The sequence below is a fragment of the Chiloscyllium plagiosum genome, unplaced genomic scaffold (assembly GCF_037043375.1).
Source record: "Chiloscyllium plagiosum isolate Xiang-an unplaced genomic scaffold, Cpla_swu_hap1 HiC_scaffold_2, whole genome shotgun sequence".
NCBI lineage: Eukaryota > Metazoa > Chordata > Chondrichthyes > Orectolobiformes > Hemiscylliidae > Chiloscyllium > Chiloscyllium plagiosum.
The window spans coordinates 32,833,568-32,861,424 of NW_028270140.1; the positions used below are offsets into that span (position 1 = coordinate 32,833,568).

Below are 27,857 nucleotides of genomic sequence, written 5' to 3' on the forward strand. Positions count from 1 at the left end.
AGAGAGTGATACGTGTATGGTATTAGCTACCAGAGGAAGTGGTGGAGGCTGGTACAATTGTAACATTTAAAAGGCATCTGGATGGGTATATGAATAGGAAGGGTTTGGCGGGATATTGGCCGGGTGCTGGCAGGTGGGACTAGGTTGGGTTGGGATATCTGCTTGGCACGGACAAGTTGGACCGAAGGGTCTGTTTCCGTGCTGTACATCTGTGACTCCATGACACTATAAAATGAGAGAGGGATTAGAATAAACTAACAGACATCTCTTACAGTCAGAAGCTGGAGAAATTATAATGGGGAACAGAGAAATGGCAGAAGAATTAAATACGTACTTTGGTTATTTCTTCACAAAAGACAGCATAAATAACTTCCAAGAAATGTTGGGGAATTAAGAGTCCAGTGACAGGGAAGAATTGAAGGAAATCTTACCATATACATAAGGAAATGGTGCTGAGACATTCAAGGGATTAAAAGCTAACAAATCAGAGGGCCTGATAATCTACATTCCAGAGTCCTTAGGCCAATCCTTGATGGTCATCTTCTAAAATTCTACATACTCCGGAACAGTTTCTGTAGATTGGAGGGTGGCAAATCAACTCCACTGCTGAGAAAGGGAGAGTGAGAAAAAACAGAATTACCTACCCGTTTGTGGGAAAAATACGAGAGTCTATAATGAAAGAGATGAGAACAGAACATTTGGAATGGCATTGGATCAAGCCGCTATGGGTTTATAAAAGGCAAACCATGCTCAACAAATCTACAGAGAATTTTCTGAGAATGTAACTGATAGAATAAATAAGGGAGAACCTTGGATATGCTTCAGTTGGATTTTCAGAAGGCTTTTGATAAGGTTCTTCATCAGTGGTTAATAGGCAAAGATAAAATCCATGGGAGAGGGAATAATATATTGGCATAGATTTAGAATTGGTTGACAGACAGGAAACAGACAGTGGGATTAAATGTGGCTTTTTTTCTGATTGGCAGACAGTCCTTCAAAGATCGAGCTTGGGCCCTAGCTAGCCATAAACTATAAATGACCAGGAAGAGGGAACTATTTGCAACATTTCCAATTTGCTAATGGCACAAAACTGGATCAGAGACTTTAAGGTGATTTAGACAAGTTGAATGAGTGAGAAAACATATGGCAAGTAGTAAAACACAGCTAAATTTGAAGTTATACACTTTAGTGTGCAAAACAGAAAGGCAGAGTATAATTTAAATAGTGAAATATTGGGAAGTGTGGATGTACAAAGAGATTTGGGTGTCCTTGTACCCAAAGTAGACAGACAAGGTGCAGCAAACAATTATGAAGGCTAATAATATATTGACCTTCATTGCAAGATGATTGGAGTTCAGAAGTAGGGATGTCTTACTGCAGTTATACATTACCATACATGAGATTGTTTTCAGTTTTGGCCTCCCTCCCTAAGACAGGTTATACTTGCCATAGAAGAAGTGCATTGGTGGTTCACTAGGCTGATAAAGGGCATACCTGGACTGATCTATGAAGACAGGTGGGTTTAACTGAGTCTGTATTCCACTAGAGTTTAGAAGGATGTCAGAAGTTATAAAATGCTAACAGGACTGGAACAGGCTGGATGCAGGAGGAGGTTTCCACTGGTTGGGGAGTCTAGAACCAGGGATATGATCTCAGGACACAGGTTTGACCATGTAGGACTGAGATGAGGCAATTCTTCAATCAAGGACAGCAAATCTGTGGAATTCTCTGCCACAGAAGGCTGTGCAAATCAAGTCACTGAATATATTCAAGAAAAACCGATATGTTTTCAGATATTAAATGCATCAAGGGGTGTGGGAAGAAAGTGGGAATATAGCATTGAGATAGATGTTCAGTCATGATTTCATTGAATGGCAGAGCAGACCCGAAGGGCTAAAGGGCCTAGTTTCTACGTTTCAATCAGGGTAATTGGTGATGACTTGGCAAAAACGACAACCTATCAGAATAATTGTAGAGTCTGGAGACTACAGAATGATTCAGCACATAAGAGACCATTCAGCCCATAATATCCATGACTATTTGACAGAGTTATTGAATTCGATCCACTGTCCTCAAACCTTTTTCTTTCTCATTATAAACCAGGTCTCATTTTGAGGATTGAATCTGCTTCCACTGCCCTTTCAGGCAAAACGTTCAAATCAAAGCATACCAAGGTAAATTCTCTGTCTCCTCTCTGATTATTTTAGAAATGTCTTAAAACAGAATCCTTTGGTTACCCAATGACAGTGGAAACATGTCTCCAGGTGTAATTGATGAGGTTTGCGTGATGAAGCGTTTGAAAGGCGAGATGTAAGGTAGGATTGGGTGACAAGTGCAGTGAAGTTTATCTCAATGTCAAGATCATCCTGTGTCAACATTTAGGCCTTTAACAGGCAGCATGGGCATGATTCCTGCCTGGCAGCAGTAAATTGCCATTTCTTGGTAACAGGAGAAAGTGAGGACTGCAGATGCTGGAGATCAGAGCTGAAAAAGTGTTGCTGGAAAAGCGCAGCAGGTCAGGCAGCATCCAAGGAACAGGAGAATTGATGTTTCAGGCATAAGCCCTTCTTCAGGAATGAGGAAAGTGTGTCCAGCAGGCGAAGATAAAAGGTAGGGAGGAGGGACTTGGGGGAGGGGCATTGGAAATGTGATAGATGGAAGGAGGTCAAGGTGAGGGTGATAGGCCGGAGTCGGGTAGGGGCGGAGAGGTCAGGAAGAAGATTGCAGGTTAGGAAGGCGGTGCTGAGTTCGAGGGATTTGACTGAGACAAGGTGGGGGGAGGGGAAATGAGGAAACTGGAGAAATCTGAGTTCATCCCTTGTGGTTGGAGGGTTCCTAGGTGGAAGATGAGGCACTCTTCCTCCAACCGTCGTGATGCTATGGTCTGGCGATGGTAACAGTCTATCTTGCTTCATTAATCTTCAGTCTTTCATCTTACTCAGCACACTCCACGTCAGGAAATCATGACCAGGAAACTAAAGCGGGTGCACTGGGCACCAATGTCTCTGTGCACGCTCAATTGGCAGCGTTCACATGCACTCCACCTCCACGTAAGAAACTTCTCCTATCCACTTGTAGCTATCCATTTCAATGCTGCACTTCCAGCTGCATCAGCAATATAATGGCGCCCAAGGATCCACTGCATTCTCAGGGATCTGCACCCAGCTCAGGGCCTGGAGCAGACTGCACCCCCAGGCTCTTCACTCAATGTCAGAGAACCCACTCACTCTGAGCCAACCTTGGTGCTCACAGCAACTCCGCCTTAAATTGATTTTTTTTTTTGCGTTTTGCCCCCTCAGCTAAAGATACCAGGCTCACAATGATGCTATCTTGCTGAGCTGTTTAGTGCAGACAAAGGAAGGAAGCTTGTCATAGTTGTCAGCAGGCCTCAGTGACGTCAAGGACAGGCCCACGCGAAGTCAAGGGCAGCCTTCAATGCCAGTCCAGAACCTGCTCAGGGCGGTCAGCGTCAGGATTCACTTCATAGCGGGTGAGGAGCTGAATGACAAGCTGCACACCACATGTCTTGACTCTTCCTGCCCACTTGTGAACAGTTTTCCTCCGGTGAGGAGCAGATATTACGAGAGATGAATGTGGGTAGCACAGCTGTCAGTACTGGTGCAGCCACGGAGGTGTCCCAAGCAATGAGTCAGTAGGGCAGAAGGCATGCAGGGTGAGTGATGTCTGGGTAAGTGAGAATGAGTGAGGAAGGCAATAGTGAGAATGGTAGAGCATAGCCTCTGTTAGGAGGTGGGTCTATTAGCAGAGATAGAATGAGTGTGGGGTATCAAAGAAAAGATGGTGGGACCTAATTAGCGGACTGGAGAAGGACTCTGACTTTCTTCCTACTGGGTTGGGCTTCCCTCCAGGTGGCTGAGACTGCATTAATTGGGTGGCAACCTCAGACCAAATTGACATTGTTTGGCATCATAGCCTCCATGCTTATCCTGGGGGACGATGTCCCACCTTGGTACTACCACATCCAGGAGGAGCTGCAGATCCCTGCCCATAAAGCAAAGTGCCAATTTCCCTCTATTTGCCATGCCTGGGGAAAATGTCAGGAACCGCGCAAGGCAGCTCCAGACTGACAGTACTTGCCCGAGTATACAATGGGCTTTTTAAGATGACACAGGCAGAAAAGGATCCTGATGAATTCTGGGATATCCAGTGAGTAACAAGTTGTTCTGGGAATGACGTGTGGCAATATAGAGAGGAAATTGATTGAGAGAGATGTTGTAGGAGCGTGGTAGGTGATTAATAGAAATGCTTTGTAAGATATGGTGAGAGAACATGCTAGACATTGTGGTGACAAAACATCCCAAAATTCAACGCTACTCAGACTTAGCCAAAATAGGCTTGAGTTTCAGCCCTCTATATTCATTTCCTCAAAAACCTTCAGCATTCACCTCTACTTAATTTCCTTTTAACCTTCTCTGCTCCTACGAGAACAATCCCAGCTTCTCTAAGTCTCTCCAGATGGCTTAATGTCTAATTGATTTAATGTATATAATTGGGAGCATTGGCAGTGCATGCAAGCTTAGAAGTGTTGAAGCATAATTTCATTTTAATGCAAAAAAAGACTTTTGAGGAGGTGGCTTTGGACTGAAGTCAGGAAAAAAACCCACATTTTTTTAAGTGAAAGGAAAACAGGATACAGATGGTACAGGAACATTCTAAATTTCTCAGGTGAGACTAAAAGGTGGAGGTGAGAAAAATGACCATTTTCCAGAATGTTAAATGCAGAATGTTAATATTCCCCCTCCTTCTTTAATATGTGGTTATTTTGATGCAATTGTATCATTTATATAACTATTGTAAATTTGCATTTCCATGTTGGGTTAAGCCCAGTTGGAATGTATTGTTGTAAAATGACTAAATTGCCAGTCAAACTAATTGCAGGTGGATATGGTTTATTATATGCCAATGTTGCCATTTCTCTCAGACATTCAATTTTCCATCAAAACTTGTATATGTTTATGCATAAAACTTGGATATCATGTTTTTTTTCCCCAAGTTTACAAACGGCATTAAACATTTACTTTCTGTAATCCAACATACAAATTCTTCCAAAAAGATATCAAAACTTGTGTTTAGAAGTCATCTTTCACACCATGCCAAAACATTTTCCAAACCATAAAATACTTTGAAGTCGCTTGGTAGAACAGAACTTGAAGACTGCTGAAAAGAGAAATGTGTTACACTCAACAAGCTTCTTGTCTTGCACTTATCAAGACAAACATGAGAATGCCAGAATTTGAAAGATCACACCAATTTATTTTACAAGAAAAAAGGATGCCAAATTGGAAATTCAACTTTACCTTCTTCATGGAAATGTATTCACCAAACAAAGGGAACTATAGGCTCTTCAGACTCCCAGGTAATTGAATGTGAATGTACGTAAATTCTATCAACATAAATGAGGCAAGTTACAAACCTGATTGATTATCTTAAATTGGATGGTAGTGTAGTTTTTGGCAAACTCTGAATTGCTCATCAAGGACTATTTAATTGTGCAGTCATATCTAAAGTAAACATTTTGATTTGGATTTGGTCAGTGTGATCTGATCACCTATAGTTGGTACTCTACTTTTCATGAACAACCAAAGGAACTTGAGTTTTTGCAATCAACCAATCACTGGGTCAAAAGGCAGACTTGCACATCAAACCTATTCTTACCATACCCTGGAATGGCAAATTATCATACAATTTAAACAACAGGTTCAATAAGTCCACACTGCTATTGTGCAGTGACTATGCAAATGATATTTGCATAGTCACTGCACCAACAGAATGCTATCAACAGTCCAAAAAGACATTCTATTGTCCACTCCATTGAGATGGTGGAATTGGAATTCAATAAAAATCTGGAATTAAGAGATGAATAATGATCATGAAACCATTGCTTTAGAGGCAGCACAGTGGATCAATGGATAGTACTACTGCCTCACAGCACCAGGGACCTGGGTTCAATTCTACCCTTGCGTGACTGCCTGTGGGAAGTTTGCACATTCTCATCATACCTGCATGGGTTTCCTCCGGGTGCTCCAGTTTCCTCCCATAATCTAAAGGTATGCAGCTTAGGTGGACTGGCCATGTTAAATTGTCTATTGTGTCCAAGTAGGTACAGGGTGGGTGGTTGGCGATGGGAAATGCAGGGTTACAGGAACTGGATGGGATGCTCTTCAGAGGGTTGTTGTGGACTTGATGGGCCAAACAACTTGCTTCTGCATTGTAGGGATTGTATGATCAACACTGAATCTGAGTGCCAATGCAATGTCATAGGCTGCATGTCCCTTCAAAGTGGAAAAACCAGCAAAACTTGCAAATGACAGATACTAGTATGAGTAGTCTTATATTCCTCAAAATGGAGCTTCAGTATGAGCAGTACATTCATTTCACGTGTTACTTTCTTTATCAAGTGGTTTTCCCTATGTGCAGTGATTGCCTGATCGAGTTAAACAGCATGTTCCTTCAGCTGGCAGAGTGGCAAAAGAATGGTTATTAAGACCACAGACTAGATGAAAAAGATACTTAGGAAAGACAATGCTATTCCCCAGGTTGAAGTTGAGTTGTATAAAGGTGTGAACCATGCTGGAAGATAATAACCTCTTTCACTGACTGAGGAACCTTTAATGGAAGATAAAATACCAGAGAGGAATCCTGTGTTATGAAAGCAACTATATTTTTAATAATGGACAAGTGTTTGCATTACAAAGAAAGTAGGTTGATGAGGTGAGGCTATTATGGTGGGGGGATGAGAAGAATATTTGATGATTTGGTTTATTACTATGCTGTTTAAATGAAATGTATAACCCTTCCTCATTACATCTGCCATTAACATTATTTATTGCAGCTATTATGTGACACTGTTCCAGCTAAGTTAATGATATGACAGAATACTCTGTAGCTGTGTCAGGCAATCATACAGAAAGAGCAGAACAAATTCTAGACAAATTAGCTTTCTGCCCAACGAGTGTGCTGAATTATAAGAGAATGTTACGCAATTTGCTCTCGTGCAATAAATATGCTGATCACATGATGCCTCACAAAGCAGCCAAAATGGAACTATAGCATGATATGGTGAACTATTTTATGACAGTTAACAGAAAAACATGGGCTGTAAATTTCCTTAAAGTGCAAAATTTAATATTAGCTTTTATGCTAATAATGCTCAGCACTGAAAATTGGCTAATTTTAAAAAGTGATATAAAGAGGTAGAAATGAGCATCAATAACGTAGTCCTCTGAAAGGGGAGATTATCACTTGTTTAGATCAAGTGTTTCTAAGGAAATTAACATGTTAAACAGAATTTATGGGCAGTAAACACAGCATGTTCAAAAAAATCCAGTTGCAAAATTGTTCCAGTGTTGAGTGTAAAAAAATGCTGATGCTGTTAAAATGCATTGAAAGAAGAAGTATAGAGAGAAGAAGCATGAGAAAGGAAATGCCTGTAACACGATATTGGCCAAGAGTTACAACACAAAGTATTGCAAATCAACGTTCAAAATATGTCAGTTGGTGGGTGAATTCACCCGCAATAGTCCACAAACACCTGGAAAAACTCAATCACAAGAGCAACAAATCAGGGAAAGGTAACTCAAATGAGTAGAATGGACAGAATCTGTGACAAGGTAAAAACAATGACTGCAGATGATTCCTGATGAAGGGCTTTTGCCCGAAACGTCGATTTTGCCTGTCCTCGGATGCTGCCTGAATTGCTGTGCTCTTCCAGCACCACTGATCCAGAATCTGTGACAGTCTGTTCTTCCAATCACAGGCTGGTTCAGAAACAACAACCATGAGGTAAATTCATTGAATCTGCATTATAATTCATGTTGACACTACAATCAAGAAAGCACACCAACACCCCTACTTCCTCAGAAGGCTAAGAGACTTCGGCACGACCACAATGACTCTTAATTTTCACAGATGCACCTTAGAAAGCAACCAATCCAATGCATCACAGTATTATATGGCAACTGCTCTGCCCAAGAGTTCGAGTACGTACAGAGAGTTGTGAATGCAGCCCAGTCCATCACACAACCAGCGTTCCTTCCACTGACTCCATCTACACTTCCTGCTGCCAAGGGAAGCATAATCAATCTCTTCCACTGGGCATAACATCAAATATTTGAAACCACATACCAACAGATTTAAGAACAGCTTCTGAACGTACCTCCCATATATTAGAGTTGATCTTTCTCTGTGCCTTCTCTGCAGTTGTAACATATATTCTGCATTCTGTTCTAATACCTCAATGCGCTTATGTAAGGTATGATTTGTCTGGGTAGCACAAAAAACAATACTTTTCACTATATCTCGGTACATGTGGCAATATTAAATCAAATCAATTCAAATCATCATTGAACTGACAGATGAGACTTTAGTCAAAGGATACTTAATTGAAATGACTATATATACGAACTGATATAACATCCTTCATTCCATTGGTTAGACAGATACTATGGGTATGTTTTAGTTTCAGCTCAACCCAATGATATTGAGCTTCATGTCAGTACTTGTATCATGCAATCCAATTTCAAAACACAACAAAATTAGCATCAAAGTTCATGTAAAGATTAGTTTGAAGTTCTACTTCCTTCCAGTCAGGAACTTGGAATCATAGTCTGATAACTGCTCAAGTAAATCAATCCCACTGGGAACAAAGCTGTGAGTTTTAATAGCTTGAAATATGCAAGTTTCAAATTGATTTCTTAAAAAATACTTATTCATGAGATGTGAATGTTGCTGGTAATGCCAGTATTTATTTTCTCTCACACACTGTCCTTGACAAGGCAGTGGTGAAGCTGTTTTCTTGAACTATTAGAGTCCACATGACATAGCACCCACAGTACAGTCTGGACAGTGTTCCAGGATTTTGGCACAGCAATAATGAAGGAATGGTGATTCAGTTCCAAATCAGGATGGTGCTAGGCTTGGAGGCGGACTTGCAGTTGGCATTCACATGCACTTGCTGCTGCCATCCTTAAACGTAGTAGGGATCATAGGTTTGGAAGATGCTATCAAAACAACCTATATATATGAATACTTCATGACAACCTTTTCATGTGGACTCCATGTCTTCTAGACATGACCAGGAACATATGGATTGGATCAAAATAGTACATTGCAACTGCAGCGAATCTAGAATGCACAAATTATTTACCAGGTTAAAGTCTGAAAGTCCAAAGCACCAATTATTTTAATCTAAATGCTGCAATATTGATATTTTAAAAGCAGGGTCCTTGAAGTTGTGGAAATGCCTATTATGTCCATTAAAATGGAGATGTTTAAGAAGTTCGTATAGCTTGTGAGCAGTGAAATATGTTCACGGCCTGTTCTCAGGGGACATTATGCCACATTACAAAGTGCTTTGCCCCAGGAAATGATTGGTTGGAATGTATATTTATATACTGCTGTTCTTTATATTTGTATAGTGTCATTTTCACTTTCTCCTTGTCCAGTCTTTCTGGAACAAATAGCGTCATTGAACTATAACATAAAAGATGGCTGCAGTGGTGAGTGTCAATGCCTAGAAAATCATGGCAGCAGTGAAGCAGACCTTAGATCATCTGTAGAGAATAATTTTTTTGAAAATTATTTTTCAATAAATCATCAGTACAGCTTTAAGACCAGCTAACAACCAGAAAAGCCATAGATCTGCTGTGAAGGAAACATTACCAAACAGAAAACTCCTCCAGGGAAAACACCAGGACACCTCAGTCTCAAAAAGCCTTATCTAGTTAATAATAGGGGCAACACACCTATGAAAAAATACCAGAAGAGCAGTAAAAGCCTACGAACAGCTAAAGTGAGAAATCTAAAATCTAAGTGAAAAGAAGCCAATAATCAGACGCCAGAGCAAATGTGATCCCTTCAGGGAAAGGACAATAACATTTTTTTCATCCAAAACCTAGGCTGAGGAGTGTAGTTAAAATGTCAAACAGTGACATAACAAATTTCTGAACTATTTAATCAATGATAGAGTTAACAACAGTGAGTTAGGATAATTCTTCATGTACAGGCATAAAGAAAATTAATAGGGAATAAAATTAGAATTGCAATTTGAAGAATTGAATAACCGTGAAATTAGTCAAAGCTTTATGAATTTGATATTTTGAATATCAAATTCAAAGTCTTACAAAAACAAATTGGACAAATGAAAAGAAACTGAATTGATCATGCGGAGTCAAATCTGGCATGAAAATACGTTGGACGCAGGAGAAATTCCAGGCAATCTCATCATGACAGCCAGCTTTGACACAGTCAAATGTCATTGAATCTTGGCAGTCACCTTTGATACAGTCAAAAACAAATAATTGAATCTTATTGAGTGAAGCCATTTTGAGGAAGTTCTATCCACAACACCTTGAACAATCCTTCAGCTATCTTGGAAAAGGAGCATCTTCATTTATTTCTATTTATTCACCATACTGGCTGGGAGAAGCCAAACGTTAATTTACAAACCACATTTAAAACTGCAGAAACGTTAACAACTTTCAGTTTTAGCACAACAACAAGCTCCGCAACAACAAAGGTTCAACAACAACTTTAATCCGGTAAAAACACCATAGGACAAGAAAATGAGTGTGGTACAAGGAAAGCAAAATCCTAACATTTTTCCAAATCAAAAAATAATCAACAACTTCAAGTGTTTGTTCTCAATCAATCAATGCCACAAAACCTTCCGGTATCAATCTTTCCATCAGAAAAATTAAAGCTTTCAGATCTATTTGATAGATCATGAATTGGCAGACATGGAAAGCACAGCTCATAGAATTTTGAACAACATCAGTACTGGACACTAAATCAAATGCTGAACAAGTTAATGCATAACATGGGAAGAATATCAGATCATATGTTACATAGACCATCGATCAATAATAAACAAATTATGCTTAAAGCTGTCTAACTGCTTTTGATCAATATTTCACTTCAACAACAAATTAGATACAAGCAATATCACACTTCAAAAACACATATCAACTCACAGCAAAGTCTGTTAATAACATAATTAACACCTTCTTACCACCTCCAGGGAGGGAAACATTATACCAGTAGTGTATACGGTTGAATGGTCCTTGAAATTATGGATTTTTGTATGAGCTGTCAAATTTCAATACAAGGTAATTAATTTTAAAATTGTAAAATGAGCATGTAATCGAGGTTGACAGCGGTGTTACTGAGGGAGTGCTGCATCAGAGGTACCAACTTTTAGATAAGGCATTAACTTGCCTGTTATCGCAGGTGGATGTAAAGGATCCCGTGGCACTATTTCAAAGATGAACAATGGAGTCATCGCTGATGTTCTGGCAAGTCTTCATCACACAATCAATATAACTAAAATCAGATTATTCAGATTTTATTACGTTGCTGGTTGCACATAAATTGGCTATCAGTTGTTTCCTATATTACATCACTGTCTGCATTTCATAAGTCATTCATTAGTTGCAGATCATTTTGGGGTGTTCTGTCATTGAAAATCCTCATAAGGCCATAGCAGCATAACAAAAAGAAGAAACAGTAGACCACTTAACCACAAACGAGGTACGTAGACAATTAGTTTTGAAGTGGATAGTTTTTTTGTTATTTATTAGTTCACAAGACGTGGGCATCGCTGCCTAAGCCAGCAGTTATTTCTAATCTCTAAGTATCCTTGAGAAGGGCATACTGTGAAAGTGGTTAGCAAAGCATATGCTATCTTCAGCTTCACATATAGGGGCTTTGAGTACAAAAGCAAGCGAGTTATGGTAAAGCTTTATAATACTCTGATTAGGTCCTAACTTGAGTATAGCATTCAGTTCTGTCACCACACTTTAGGAAAGGTACAAAGATTCTTGTGATGGTGCAGAGAAGATTCATCAAACTGATTCCAGACATGGGGGATTTTAACTGTAAAGTTATGCTGGAAAGGCAGGGGTTATTTTCCTTGGTCAAAGGAGATTGAGGGAAGATTTGATGGAGATTATGACAGACTTTCTGGGCAGCATGGTGGCTCAGTGATTAGCACTGCTGCCTCACAGCGCCAGGGACCCGGCTTCGATTCCAGCCTCGTGTGATTGTCTGTGTGGAGTTTGCACATTGTCTCTGTGTCTGCGTGGGTTTCTTTCCACAATCCAAAGATGTGCAGGTTAGGTGAATTGGCCATGCTAAATTGCCCATAGTGCTTGGTGTATTAGTCCAGGGGTAAATGTAGGGGAATGGGTCTGGGTGGGTTATTCTTCAAAGGGTTGGTGTGGACTTGGTGGGCCAAATGGCCTGTTTCCACATTGTAGGTAATCTAATCTTTGATAAGGTAGATCAGGAAAAAATCTTCCTATTAGCTGACTGCACAAGGACTAGAAGATACAAATTTAGAATTGTGGGTAAGAGATGCAGGAGTATGGGGAAGTACCACTTTTACCTAGTCAGTGGTAATGATGTGGTATTAGCTCCCATGAGCCCCTCATCTTTGAAGTAATGGCTATAAGAAGTTGTCTGTTTGCCTGGGAGAACAGGACAGAGTCAGAAATTGATCTATATTCCATTTCTCATTGTGATTATCGTGTAATTCTCATGAAAATGCTTCTCGAGAAGAACGTCTATTTAACCTAATATTTGACTCTTACTTCATCACTGAATTGAAAAGCAGTTATTGCAACACAAATTATATACTTAAATTGTGAAGAAAAATTGATTTTGCATTTCCATAGAAACCATTTACAACTTCAGGGTATCTCAAAGCACTTGACAACAAACAAAGTACTTTTTAAAATAGTGTCACAGTTGTAACGTAAAAATCACAAAAGCTAATTTCCACAATTTGGAGATGCCGGTGTTGGACTGGGGTGTACAAAGTTAAAAATCACACAACACCAGGTTATAGTTCATCAACCACCTGATGAAGAAGCTTTGTTCCGAAAGCTGGTGCTTCCAATTAAAGCTGTTGGACTATAACCTGGTGTCGTGTGATTTTTAGTTTCCACAAGTAAGACCCAACAAGCAGTATGATCATGACTACCTGTTTTACTAATATTGGTTGAGGATTGAGAGAAGTCCCCAGCTCCTCTTCAAAATAATCTGTTTTTTTTTCTTTACAACTGAGAGACCTTAATATTTCATCTGAAAGGTAGTACAATGCTCCCTTAAACTAAGTAAGTTGCCATATATGCTCAGTTCAACAAAGCTCTTACAACAGCATCTTCCAAACCAGCACTCTACCACCTAGAAGGACATCAGATGCAAATCTCCCTCCAAGTCCCACAGCATCGTGATATGGAACAAGATTGCTGTTACTTCATTATCACTAGGTCAAAAACTTGGAACTTCCTCCCTAACAGCACTGTGGGTGCCTACACCTGATGAACTGCAGCAGGTCAGGAAGGCATATGATGATCACAAGGATAGGCATTAAATCCTGCGTCAGCCTACTGAATTCAAAAAATACATTTCAGAAGAAAGCCATGGAAGAGAAAGAGATGAGGTTCTGAAGAGTGAATATTCACAAATTAGGTAGGAGTTTAAAAAGGAGGTCATGGAGTGTAGAAATATCTGGAATACTCCCGGTGTTACATATTATTGAGAGTAGGAATAGGAAGATATAGCAGATGACTGGGTGACTGAGGAGCTGATGCAGGGAACAGGGATTCACATTTGTGGATCATTGGAATCTTTTCTGGGGTAGAAGTGACGTGTATAAGAAGGACGAGTCGCACCTGAATTGGAAGGAGACCAATATCCTGGCAGGGAGATTTGCAGGTGCTACACACTTCACCTGATGAAGGAGCAGCGCTCTGAGAGCTTGTGATTTCAAATAAACCTGTTGAACTATAACCTGGTTTCGTGTGACTTCTGACCTTGACCACTCCAGTCCAATATGGCACCTCTACATCATGGCTACTTGGCTACTCAGGAGACTTTAAACTAATGGTGGGGGGGGGGAGCAAAGAGGCAGTGAGAGAAGAGATAAGCCTGAGGGCTGGTACAGTTCAGAAGAAGAGCAAGTCAAATTGTCAAAGCAGGAAAGAGCAGGGCAGAGAACAAGGTAAGGCTGATAAATTAAACTACATTTCTTTCAATACAAGGCACCTGACGGGTAAGGCAGGTGAACTCAGGGCTTGGTTGGGAACATGGGACTGTCATAGCTATTACAGAAACATGGCTCAGTGAAGGGCAAGGCTGGCAGCTTAATGTTCCAGGATGTATATGGTATTGGAAGGATAGAAAAGAGGACAGGAGAGGAGGGGGAGTGATGTTTTAGGTGAGAGATAACATTACAGCTGTACTTAGAGAGGATGTTCCTGGAAGTATGTCTCGTCAAGTTATTTGGGTGGAACTAAGAGAACCAAAAGATTTGGTCACCATATTAGGATTGTAACCATATTGGGATTGTACAATAGTTCCCCCAGTAGTCCATGGGAAATTGAGAAGCAAATATGTAAGGAGATCTCAGTTATCTGTAAGAAAAATAGGGTTGTAATGAGAGGGGATTTTAACTTTCCAAACACAGACTGGGACGGTCATAGTGTTAAGGGCTGGGAAGAAGAGGAATTTGTCAAGTGTGTGCAAGAAAATATTCTGATTCAGTATGTGAATGTACCTACTTCCAGTCTTCCAGCACCTCACCTATGGCTGTCAATGATCCAAATAGCTTAAAAGTGCCCAGCAACCCACTTCCCTAGCTTCCCGCAGAGCTCTGAGATGCATCTGATAAGGTCCTGGGATTTTATCTTCATGCATTTTAAGACATCAGTGCCATCTCTTCTGTAATATGGACACTTTTCAAGATATCACTGTTTATTTCTCCAACTTCTGTAGCTTCCATATCCTGTTTAGTGCCTCACCCATCTCTGGTGGTTTCACACATAGATGGAACCTTGTTGATCTTTGCGAGGAGAAAGTGAGGTCTGCAGATGCTGGAGATCAGAGCTGAAAACGTGTTGCTGGAACAGCGCAGCAGGTCAGGCAGCATCCAGGGAACAGGAGATTCCTGAAGAAGGGCTTATGCCCAAAACGTTGATTCTCCTGTTCCCTGGATGCTGCATGACCTGCTGCGCTGTTCCAGCAACACATTTTCAGCTCTGATCTTTGTGAGGCCCTATTCTTCTCCTTGTTATTCTTTTGTCCTTAATGTATTTGTAGAATCTCATTGGATTCTTCTTAACCTTATTTGCCAAAGCTAACTCATGTCCCCATTTTGCCCTCCTGATTTCCCTCTTAAGTATACTCCTATTCTTCCAGAGAAGGAGCAAAACTTGACCTTCTCTTGGGAAATAAGGCAGGGCAAATGACTGAGGTGTCAGCGGAGGAGCATTTGGGACCTGTGATCATAATTCTATTAGTTTTAATATAATTATGAAAAAGGATTGAACTGATCTAAAAGTTAAAAGTCTAAATTGGAATAAGCCCAATTTTGGCCTTAGTATGGGCAAGAACTTTCAAAAGTTGATTGGGCAAGGCTATTTGCAGGTAAAGGGATGGTTGGAAAGTGGGAGGCCTTCAAAAATGAGATTATGAGAGTCCAGAGGCAGCAGGTTCCTGTTAGTGTGAAGGGCAAGGCTGGTTGGTATAGGGAGATGACTGGAGAAATTGAGGCTCTGGTCAAGTAAAAGAAGGAGGCATATATCCAATATAGGCAGCTGGGATCTAGTGAATCCCTGGACGAGTAGGAATATACTCAAGAGGGAAATCAGGAGGGCAAAATGAGGACATGATTAAGTTTTGGCAAATAAGGTTAAGAAGAATCCAATGAGATTCTACAAATATACTAAGGACAAAAGAGTAACAAGGAAAAGAATAGCGCCCCATAAAGATCAACAAGGCCATCTATGTGTGGAACAGCAGGAGATGGGTGAGACACTAAACAATTACTTTGCATCAGTATTTACTGTAGAGAAGGATATGGAAGCTGCAGAAGTTGGAGAAATAAATAGTGAAATCTAGAAGAGCATCCATATTAGAGAAGAGATGGCACTGGATGTCTTAAAATGCATGAAGGTGGATAAAATCCCAGGACCTGATCAGGTACATCTCAGGACTCTATGGGAAACGAGGGAAGTGATTGCTGGGCCCCTTGCTGAGATATTTGGATTATTGATAGCCACAGGTGAGGTGCTGGAAGACTGGAAGTTGGCAAATGTGGTGCCATTATTGAAGAAAGGCTGTAAGGAAAAGCCAGAGAACCATAGACCAGTAAGCCTGATGTCAGTAATGTGTAAGTTGTTGGAGGGGATTCTGACGGTCAGGATTTAAATGTATTTGGAAAGGCAAGAACTGATTAGGGAGAGTCAACATGGTTTTGTGCTTGTGAAATTGTGTCTCACCAACTTGATAGAATTTTTTGAAGAAGTGACAAAGAAGATTGATGAAGGCAGAGTGGTGGACATTGTCTATGTGGATTTCAGCAAAGCGTTTGACAAGGTTCCACATGGTAGACTGGGTAGCAAGGTTAGATCATATGAAATCCAGGGAGAGCTAACCATTTGGATACAAAATTGGCTCAGAGGCAGGTGACAGAGGGTGACGATGAGAGTTATTTTTTTGAACTGGAGGCCTGTGACCAACGGTGTGCCAAAAGAATCTGTGCTGGGTCCACTGTTTTTTGTAATTTAGATAAATGATTTGGATGTGAATAGAGGATGAATGGTTAGTAAGTTTGTAGATGGCATTAAAATTGGTGATGTACAGGACAGTGAAGAAGGTTATCTCAGATTACAAAGGGACCTTGATCAGATGGGCCGATGGGCTGAGGAGTGGCAGATGCAGTTCAATTTAGATATATGTGAGGTGTTACATTTTGGTAAGGCAAATCAGGGCAGGACTTACACAGTTAATGATAGAGTGCTGGGGAGTGTTGCCAAACAAAGAGATCTTTGGTTGCAGGTTCAGCATTCCTTGAAGGTGGAGTCACAGGCAGTCAGGATAGTGAAGAAGGTGTTTTGCACGCTTGGTTTTATTGATCACTTGAGTATAGAAGTTGGGATGACATGTTTCAGTTGTACAGGACACTGGTTAGGCCACTTTTGGAATACTGTATGCAAATTAGTCTCCCTCCTACAGGAAAAATGTTGTTAATCTTGAAAAGGTTCAGAAAAGATTTACAAGAATGTTGAGGAAGGTTGGAGAATTTGAGCTATAGAGAAAGGCTGCATAGGCTGAGGCTATTTTCCCTGGAGCATCAGAGGCTGAGCGGTGACCTTATAGAGATTTATAAAATCATGAGGAGTATTGATAGGGTGAATAGTCAAGAGCTTTCTCCCAGGGTAGAGTCCAAAACTAGAAGGCACAGGTTTAAGGTGAGAAGGGAAAGATTTAAAAGGGACCCAAGGTGCAATCTTTTCACGCAGAGGGTGGTGCATGTATGGAATGAGCTGTCAGAGGAAGTAGTGATGGCTGGTACAATTATAATGTTAAAAGGCATCGGATGGGGAAATGCATTGGAAGGATTGCGAGTGAAATGGGCCAAATGCTAGCAAAAGGGACTGGTAAATTTCGGATATCTGGTTAGCATGGACGACTTGGACCGAAGTGTATGCTTCTGTGCTGTATAACTCTATGTTAGTCAATAGTATTTGATCTGGCAATAATAGATACAGTCAATGTAAAATATTTGTAAATCCCTTCACATGCAATCATTTAAAAGGTTTGAATTAGTTGGAACACTAAATAAGTTTCTAATGTTTGGGATCCTCTGTAAAATATAGGATATGTTGTAGTGTGTGTCTGGGGCCAAAAGCCCACCCCACTATTTATTTACTTCACTTAACTCTGTCAGTTTGTTCATTAAATGTATTCTGTGCAAGCCAGATATTCCTCCTTCAGAAAAATCTCTGAGCTTCATTCAGCACTCTGCATTCCACAAATGCTTTTAATTCAGGGAAATGAAGGGGACTGGCCTTCAAAACATTCCCTCGGATCTAATAATATTTTCTCAGACATCATTAAGATAGCTTCACCAGGCAAAACAGGTCCTTATTGGAGCAGGAAGTTTCTGCATCAAATAAAATCCAATTTAAAATTGCAATCCAGTATGTGTCTTAAATTGACGGTAAAAGTAATGAATATCAAACATTGGAGAAGTGCAATTAGATGTCTTAGGTAAGACTACAATGGCTAATAGCCAATCAGCAAACAACAACAGCTTGCACTGAAAACAAAAAGTGCTGGAGATCACAGTGGGTTAGGCAGCATTCATGGAAAGAAAGCAAACTAACATTTTGAATCTTCTGTCATCTAGGCTCGAAACGTTAGCTTGTTTTCTCTCCATGGATGCAGCCTGATTCCAGCATCTGCAGTAATTTATTTGTATAACAATAGCTTGCATTTACTTGGTGCCATTCAAGGAGCTTCAGAAGACATAAGGAGAGAGATAACCAAAAGGTTGGTCAAAGAAATAGGTTTTAGGAAGAGTTTTAAGGAAGAGAGAGAGGCGGACCTAAGTTTAGGAGGGGAATACAGCTAGCTGTAACACAGCTGTCAATCATGGAACACTGAATATTAGGACAGCAGAGGAGGCTAGAATTGAAGGGTTGTATGGATAGAGTAGAGATCACACCAAGTTTTGAAAAGAGTACAAATTAGAGAGAAGCTGTTTTGGAATCAACCTAAAGTGTTATTTTCTAATTCACTATCCCTCAACATTCAATAATACGTCCAGTGGCTCACTAAGTCTGGAGTTGCATTCCCAGGCCACTACTCCACATTACTATCCTGCCACACAAATACAGTTGGCATTTGCTCTGCTGAATTGTTACTAAATAGAAGATGCCATGAAAGCATTACTGAGCTGCCGAATGCAATTATCATCACTTAGGAATCTTCATTATTGGATTTTAGTAAAAGGAAGGTCCCTGGTTAATGATGGGAATAAGCAGAAGAGGAAGTTCCCAGTGAACTCCCTGCAAATGTAAAGCTTTTCATCAGACTCTCCATACAAATTGTGAGAAGTGAGAGGCTCTATATTTCAGGGGGAAGACTGAACAGGCTGGGTATCTTTTCTGTAGAAAAGTGAAGGCTGCGGAGTGACCTGACAGGTATCTTTAAAACTATAAAGTGTGTTCAATAGAGTAGACGTCACAATGTTTTCACATGTCTGAGTCTCTTAAACTAGAAATATAAACTTAGAATAGTCACAAAGAAATCTGTAAGGGATAAGAGGTGTGTGGAGAGCAAAGGCACCAGAATAGCCAATCAACTGGTTTTTGTATTGTACATTTGATGTAATCCACAAACAAATTCAGTATAATATCCCATTCTGAGAGAATATGGGATTCAATATCACATGGAATAGTTGAAGATAAAGCTAGACACATATGAAGGACACATAAAGATAATGCTGAGAGAGAGAGATGAAGAGAGGTGGGTAAAAGAGAGATGCATATGGAATATAAACACAGCATGGCCAATTTCTGTGCTCTAAAATTCTGCAGAATTTCTAAAGTCAGTTTGTCAGCACATGTTGCACCATCTAATCTGATGCTAAAGCAAAACATCATTTGCAAGCTGCTCTGTTTCTGACAGTCCACCTGCCTGACAGTTCCTGATTCAGAGCTTAAAAATGTTGCTGGAAAAGCGCAGCAGGTCAGGCAGCATCAAAGGAGCAGGAGAATCGACATTTCCGGCATAAGCCCTTCTTCAGGAATTGAAGGGCTTATGCCCGAAACGTCGATTCTCCTTGCTCCTTTGATGCTACCTGACCTGCTGCGCTTTTCCAGCAACACATTTTTAAGCTCTGATCTCCAGCATCTGCAGTCCTCACTTTCTCCTAGTTCCTGATTCAGGTAAAATATTGACAAAGCTAACTGACAGAGTTAATTAGTGTCTCTCTCCCTTCAGTACAATGGAAGTATTTGAAAGGAAACAAAGTCCCTGAAAGTTTTACACAAGAACTTAGAGCATAGGCACACAATGATAACTGATTCAGGACTCTACTCAAGAGCAGATGTGAAGTGAAAATGAGGACTGCAGATGGTGGAGATCAGAGTTGATAGCATGGTGCTGGAAAAGCACAGTAGGTCAGGCAGCATCCTGGGAGCAGGAGAATTGACGTTACAGGCATAAGCCCTTCATCAGGAATGAGGCTTGTGGGCTGTGGGGCTGAGAGATAAATAGGATGGGGTAGGATTGGGGGAAGGTAGGTGAGAATGTGTTCAGTAGATGAAGGTGAGGGAGAAGGTGATAGGTTGGAGAGGAGGATGGTGTGGATAGATGGGAAAGGTGATGGACAGGTCAGAAGGGCAGTACCGAGTTGGAGGCTTGGGATTCCTCCATCACCAAACCGTTACCACCCGACGCCTGGAGGAGGAATGCCTCATATTCCGCCTTGAGGACCCTGCAACCACACTGGATCAATGTTTCCTCATTTCCCCTCCCCCCACATTATCCCAGTCCCAAGCCTCCAACTCAGCACTGCCCTTCTGATCTGTCCATCACCTTTCCCATCCATCCTCTCCACCCTCCTCTCCGACCTATCACCTTCTCCCCCACCTTCATCTATCTATCCCATTCTCAGCTAGCTTCCTCCCAATCCCACCTCCCCTCCCATTTATCTCTCAGCAACCCCCCCCCCCCCCCCCCGCCCATAAGTCTGATGAAGGGCTTATGGCTGAAACGTGGATTCTCCTGCTCCTCCGATGCTGCCTGACCTGCTGTGTTTTTCCAGCACCACACTCTCGACTGTACTCAAAGTGATACCAATAAGCTTGATTTTTTCACACACAAGCACAGTAAATCCCCAAGGGGTATGTATTATTTCGGATGTTAACTGTTCATGATTTTCTTATGTTGGAATATTTGACAGTTCTTTATCCTACAGCTTATGTTCTGAACCACTGTCTCCTCCATTTGTAAATGGCATTAGGGATATCATGCTGCATAATTTATCCATCTCATTCCACAACGGAAATCAAAACATCAATTCTGCAAAGGTAAGCCTCTGTTCGGAGGAGACACAAACGCCACCTCTCTCAATACACACACCCATTCAGATTAGTCCATGCATTGGTCTGATTTGACGAGCAGAGATCTACAGATGGCAATTAACCCTTTGTGGTTTCCCCTTCCCCTTCCCTCAGTGGTTGAAAATATTCAACACTTGCTCACAGTTAGCTAGCATTTCAAGTTTTAATATGAAACAGCCAATGAAAATAGCATTTCACTTTCTAAAAGACGTCCCTTTTATTCTCAAAAGTGCTGACCCAGAGTGCTGGCGATATCCATGCCCACCCACTTCAAGCTGAAATCTAGGTTGGTAGGTTCCGAGGGATGGCGGTGGTCTTTCTGCAGTAGGTGATAATATCGCACCTCGCTCCCCCCCCCCTCCAACCCCGCACTGCTGGGGAAGCTAATAAGGTTTTTTTTTGTGTGTGAAAGCACTTGGGAGTTAAAGTCAGTGCAGCACAATGGCTGATTCTTTACTCCGGGACCACATCCAAAACGTGCGCCCGTATTCTCAGGCGACCCACAGTGGGTATTCCAGGGCTGAGAACGAGTTGATGGGAAGAAGCCAAACTCTTACTGATAGCCTTTTTTTTTGTTGTTGTTTTCATGTCAACAACTGACAGAGAATCCATTTAGTCGTTTTGGGGAGTCGCGTTAATTCATCTGCCACAGGTTATTTTTCTTGAAGCTAGCAGTTTCTAATAGGGATCGAACTGCGGGTGAATTACTTTTTCCACACTCCGGGGTAATCGGGCACCTGACCCCTGGTGCAGTGACTGTACAACCTCCAGAGAAACCACCTTTGTCACACAAAATGCAGTGACAGCAGAAACGCGTGTTTCCCTTGTTTATCTCTTTAACAGATTAGTGCTGTCACACTGGGACACGCTGAACCCAATGCTGCACCTCAGTCTAATCCCCTTTTCGCTAGAAATGAAGAGCAAGCAGACACCTACAAATTAAATTCGTTAAGCTACCAAAATTATATAGAGGCAGGAGGCCGTTTAGTAAAACGGTGCTGATCGTATTAGCACCAAAGCCAGGGGAAACGAACAGACTGCAACACACCCAACTCGGGACACGATGTTTCTAGTATATTAGCACAGTTAAAGATATTGCCACAGAAGTAGCACTCTGCCGTACCTTCAGGAGTCTAACTGATGGCAGGAAAGCCGCATGACACAGTTTACGGATGGTCCAGTTCAAAGGCCTGGGAGCTTCGGTGTGGCTCATGACGGGTTAGTCCTGGCATGGAGTGGAGCGGAGCCAGACGAAAGGGGCAAATCCAGGGACTGAAGGAACAGCGGCAGCAAACAGCCAATTCAACTGAATGGATCTTTCGACAAGAGAGCAGCAGCTAATGTGTATTTATATATTTTTTTTACATATTGTATATACATCCACCACTTCAGCATGTGAGGATAATCGTTAGTCCTGTTCCTTTCCAGGGTATCAAAGCTCCGGTGGACTAGTTCCCAGGTATGTAGATCACAACAGGCTAAGAGCAGTCAGCTGCCCAGGGGAGGGCTGGTTGATTTTCCCTCACCGTCTCTCTGAAAAGCGAGATAAGATTCATCCGGCAGTGTAGTCTCCGCCGAGACTGAGCTAGAAAGACCCAGTTACAGCAAAAGGCTTTCCAGCGCAGCACATCAGAAATTTCAGATGGGTGTTTTACTTGCACGCTGGGGTTTTGTTTTAAGTTTGTAAACGTGTGTGGCTGCTCCACAAGGGGCAAGTGGACAAGTGAGGGCACCAAAGTATTTCTGCCCCAGAGTTAACGGTTTCAGTGCCGAATTCTACCTGTGGATCTCAGCGAATGCAAAGAAAGGATTTCTCTCGTCATCGCCAAGCGCCCCAAAGCACCTTGTACCTCATGTTGTTTCACCCAAACTGTCCAGCGGCCAATTTGCACACAGTAAGCTCCTACAAACAGCAACCAGAGCATGTATTTTAGTAATAATGGGGGGAGAGTAAATATTGAGCAGGGAGATCAATATTCTTCTTGGAAACAGTAATGGCCATGTGTGATCTCTGTCATCACCTGATGGGACCTCAGCTTATTTTTCATTCATTCTCAGGATGAGGGTGCTACAGGCTCGGACAGCATCATCCCCAATTGCCCAGCGGGCTGTTTAAACTCACCCACATTGCTGTGGGGCTGGAGTCGCATGTCACTGGAAGGGTAGCAGTTTCCTTCCCTGAAGGACAAGAGTGAAATAGATGGGTTGTCCCAACAATCAACAATGGATTCGCGGTCATCATTGGACGGATAATTCCAGGCTTTTATTGAATCGAACCTGACTACCCAGAACTTTATCTGGGTCTCTGGATTAACAGGCCAATGATAATGCCACAAGACGGTTGCCTCATCCCGACCCCAGCTTAAACGTGTCGTCTATAATATGGCAGCTCAGATAATGCAGCACTCCCTCAGCACTGCCCGCGGAGTGCCAGCCTTGATTCCTCTGCTCAACTTCTAGTTTCTGTACTTTGTATCCCCAGGTTATGCAGCCCAGGATGGAGAATGTGTGTAAGGATCACCTCTAATGATCGCAGCTTTTCATGCTAAGGCAAAATTCAGGAGTCCCACCTGAGGCATTTCCAGATGGAGATGTCCCCACATTTGGTGCTCAGGAAATACAGCAAATGGAGAAAAAAAAAATCCAGAATTACTAGTTCTGGTCAGATTATTCCTGGAAGTTTCATCACATGGCTTCCTGCCTCCAAATAACTTCTCCCACAATAATCTTCATTCTAAAGCTATCTTACTATCCTTCCTTCCATCCAATGACTTCATCTGTACTTCCCATTGCCTCAGGAAAGGTTCCAACATCAACAAAGACCCTTTCCACTCTGGTTATAATCTCTTCCAACCTCTTCTATCAGGCAAAAGATACAAAAGCATAAGCACACAGATCAACCGGTTCTTCCCCACGGTTATTAGACTTTTTTTTAGATTCCCTACAGTGTGGTAACAGGCCCTTCGGCCCAACAAGTCCACACCGACCCTCTGAAGAGCAATCCACCCTGACTACTGCACCTATCACTACGGGCATTTTAGCATGGCCAATTCACATAACCTGCATATCCTTTGAAATGTGGGAGGAAGCCAGGGCACCTGGGGGCAACCCACATAGACACGGGGAAAATGTGCAAACTCCACACAGACAGTTGCCAGAGACGGGAATTGAACTCGAGTCCCTGGAGCTGTGAGGCAGCAGTGCTAACCACTGAGCCACCGTGCCGCCCTTTTGAATGGACCTGTCAAATTTCAAATTTAATGTTGATCTCACTCTTTGTGCACCTACTCTGCAGCCATGACATTGTATTTCTCACTCTGTTCCATTACCCTTATGCACTTTGCATGTTATCATCTGCCTGTATTGTATGCAAAACAAAACTTCTACTGTACCTAGGGACATGTGACAATAATAAATCAAATCTTTGGCACCTTCAGTGTTGTAAAACATCTCAAGGCACTCCACAGGAACTTCAGCCGCCAAAAAAACACACACTGAGCCATATACAGAGTAGTGAGAGCAAAGTTTGGACTTAGAGGTGGGTTTTGAGGAGCATCCTAAAGGTGGAAAGACAGGTGGAGATGTTTAGGGAGAGAATTCCAGAGTTCAGGGCCCACTAAGCATAACGCAGAGTCACCAATGATGGTGGGATGAAAACTGGAAGAGGCCAGAACTGAAGGGCTACAGAGCTCTTTGAGGAGGGGACAGTGAAAGAGGCTGGAAAGATCGAGAGGGTGAGAAAATGGAGGGATTCAAAAACAAGTCTAAGGTAAAACTGAGCTGACAGACAGTGTAGGTCAACTACAGAGCATGGCATAAGTTAGGACACAGGAGTTTTGGATAATCACAAGCTTACGGAAGATAAAATGTGAAAGTCCAGCCAGGAGTGCTCTGGAACCATCAAGTCTAGGGGCAACAAAGCAAAAAATGAAGGTCTTAGAAACAAACTTTAAAAAAAAGTCAATGTCTGTTCTAAATCCCCAGGAACCAATCTCTCCTGTTTTTGTTTTATTGTAACAGCATCTTGAAGATTAACCTTTCCTGCTGGGCACTCCATGAGTATCCAGGAGGGTTGACAACCCTAACCCTATGGAGAAATACAGAAATGTGGGAATTGATAGTGGCAGGTAAAATACGAGTTGCAAGGGTCAGAAAGGAAATGAGGAATTCAATAGGGCTTCTAGTTACTATTATACAGGATGTGATGGCCACTGGCTGAGTCAGCACTTATTGTCCATCCCCCCCAATCACTCCTAAAGGTGCTGGTGGGCTGCCTTTTTGCAATCTACGTGAGGTATGTCCACAGTGGTTCTAGGGAGTTTTCGGGCATTCATCCTGTATTTTATCCCACAGTAAGGGAATGATGATAGAGTTTCAAATCAGGATGGCATATGGTTTGGAAGAGATCGTGAAGGTGGATGGTGTTCCCATTCATCTGTCAAACTTGCTGTTCCAAATGGTAGAAGTCATGGGTTCAGAAGGTGCTATCACAGCAGCCTCAGTGTGTGGCTGGAATGTATGTTTTAAACAGCTTACATAGCTGGTGAAATGAAACAGCTCACGGTAAGTCGGCTGACAACAGAGGAAATGAGGAGACAGTGAGGTGTGCAGATGATCAGAGCTGAGAGCTGGAAAAGCACAGCAGGTCAGGCAACATCCAAGGAGCAGGAAATTCAACATTTCGGGCCAGAGTCGTGATGAAGGGCTCCAGCCCAAAATGTCGATTTTCCTGCTCCTCAGATGCTGCCTGACCAGCTGTGCTTTTCCAGCAACATACTCTCAACAGAGGAAATGAGACCAGACTCAAAGGGTTGGAGATGAGGATAAATTTTAAGGTTAGAAGAGGTCTCAGAGAGATATTTGAACACAAGGTTGAGGATTTTATTCTGGGATATTGGAGTGTCAACTCAAGACAGCAAAGACAGGAGTAATGATGAGTGAATGAGGATTGGGAAGGGATTGACTATGAGCAGCAGAGCTGAGGATTACGGGTCAAAAAATTAGAGGCTAGCAACAAGAACACTGGAACTCTGGTGGTGATCAGAGCAATAAAAGAGGGTAACAGCAACTGGTGGGCTGAAGCAGGGGCAGTGATGGGACAGTGAGTGGTCCTTGTAACTGAGGAATTATGAGATTGAGTGCTCAGATTGGGGTCAGATAGACTGTGAATGGATTGGTTCAAGCTGAGACAGTAGCTGCAGAGGGAGGATAGAATCATGGAAACTATTAGGGGTTTGGGATGGGAGCCAAACTTTCCTTAAATTTAACTGAGATAATTTTTTTTTCTAAACCAAGATCAACAGTTCAACAACTAGGAGACAGGAACACATCAAGAAAACTCTGGAATCCAACCTCCCATCATGACTATTTCTTGCCACAACTGTATGAAAATAAATGTAAAATGGAAGTAAGGAGAAGAGACAGTATTCTATAAATAAGACATTGAGAACAGATTTCAAAACAGCCTCTTCCCTACTTTATAAACCTCAATAGCAGCATGTAAATGATTGAGAATTGAATGAACTAACCCTGTTAGCATATGATCTATGGACTTTAATACAGAGTAGTTAACCTTTCATTTTTATTCTGTAAATCATTTTGCAACATGTAATTATTTGTGTACTGAAATGTTCATAATTGTGCAATCCTACTATTATTTTGAGTATTTTATTTTTTGAAGATTGTATCTAGCTATGTTATGAATTAGGATGATGTGTCTTATTTGTATCATCATCACCTTGTGCCATGATAAGCTTTCAATAAACCAATTATCTACCTGATGGAGAGGTAGAGTTAGTGTTGTCAATACATCTGTAAGATGCTTGACCCCTGATGATGTTGCCAAATTTGATTAAGAAAGAGGGAGACCAAGGACAGCTTGAGTAAGGAGAACTTACTGGACAGAAACCATGCAATCAGTCAATCATTATGTCATTGTTCTCTAGACAAAATAACTCTGGGAAGTAACTTGCTTCTTGGCTTTTAAACTCCCATTTACACTTGCTATTTGAAAGAAGGTTGAGATCCTCAGGGGTTACTTTTTTTAACAAAACATAATAGTCCCTATTATTTGTGCTTCTTTATTCCTTGGATCTTCCCAGCACATTACTCTTGTTTCGTCCTTCCAGGCCACGGCCAAAGCCACCTGAAAATTTGACCTGCAATGATTTGCAGCAGCTTAAATACCTCCTTTGAAAGCTCTTGAATTTTTTTTCTCTTTGGGATTGGAATTCAGAAGCCACAAGTGGTGAATAAATAAAAGGAAATGATTTGTTCTCTCACCCTGAATAATCACCTGAGTCTGGAAAAAGATAATGGCTTCTGAAAGGTTTCCAGTGATGAAATTATCCCAAATATTGCTAAGAACCTCATTCTTCAAGTCGAATTGTACATTACTTAAGTCCAACTGATTTACTTAGTTTGTATCTTTTAGTTCCATTGATTTTTGGAGGGGTATTCGTGGAAGAGAGATTTGCATCCAATGAAATAAGAAAGGGATGGGCAAGATGAGGTAGGAGATGAATAGACAGATCAAAAGGCCCACTGCACAGTTAAGAAATACTAAATAATTGTTTTCTGTATCACCTCAAACCTAATCCACAGCTGCAAACATTGAGAGAGCTTGAGACAATGAAAGGATTTGAAATAAAGAACATGCATTTCTGAACTGATGGACAGCAGAGCTCCACAAACGCAGACTGCGGTATAAGTTAGGACACACGGTATAAGTTAGGACACAGGAGTTTTTGATGACAGAAGGTAAAATGTGGGAGTCCAGCTGTGAGTTCCATTGGAATTGTCCAGTCTAGAGGCAGCAAAGCAAAGAATGAAGGTCTGCGAAACAAATTTTAAAATGGTCTCTCTTCTAGGTCCTGAGGGTTTTACTTCTCCTGGGCTTGAAGTTTAACCTTTCTTGCAGAA

The 27,857-nt window shown here is 41.6% G+C and overlaps 1 protein-coding gene across 6 annotated transcripts in view; it reads right to left on the reverse strand.

Moving 5' to 3' along the window:
* Positions 1-27,857, reverse strand: part of trpm3 (transient receptor potential cation channel, subfamily M, member 3) — a 576,387-nt gene that overhangs the window by 285,348 nt on the left and 263,182 nt on the right. For 2 of the 6 annotated variants that reach the window (XM_043716563.2, XM_043716555.2), the window contains exon 1: positions 22,060-22,950. The exons of 3 other annotated variants lie outside the window; for them this stretch is intronic. In XM_043716563.2, coding sequence (XP_043572498.1) covers positions 22,060-22,149 — 90 coding nt within the window. In that variant the 5' untranslated portion in view covers positions 22,150-22,950. Of the gene's footprint in view, positions 1-22,059; positions 22,951-27,857 lie in introns of those variants that run through there. One more of the 6 variants, XM_043716589.2, reaches the window with a different exon arrangement.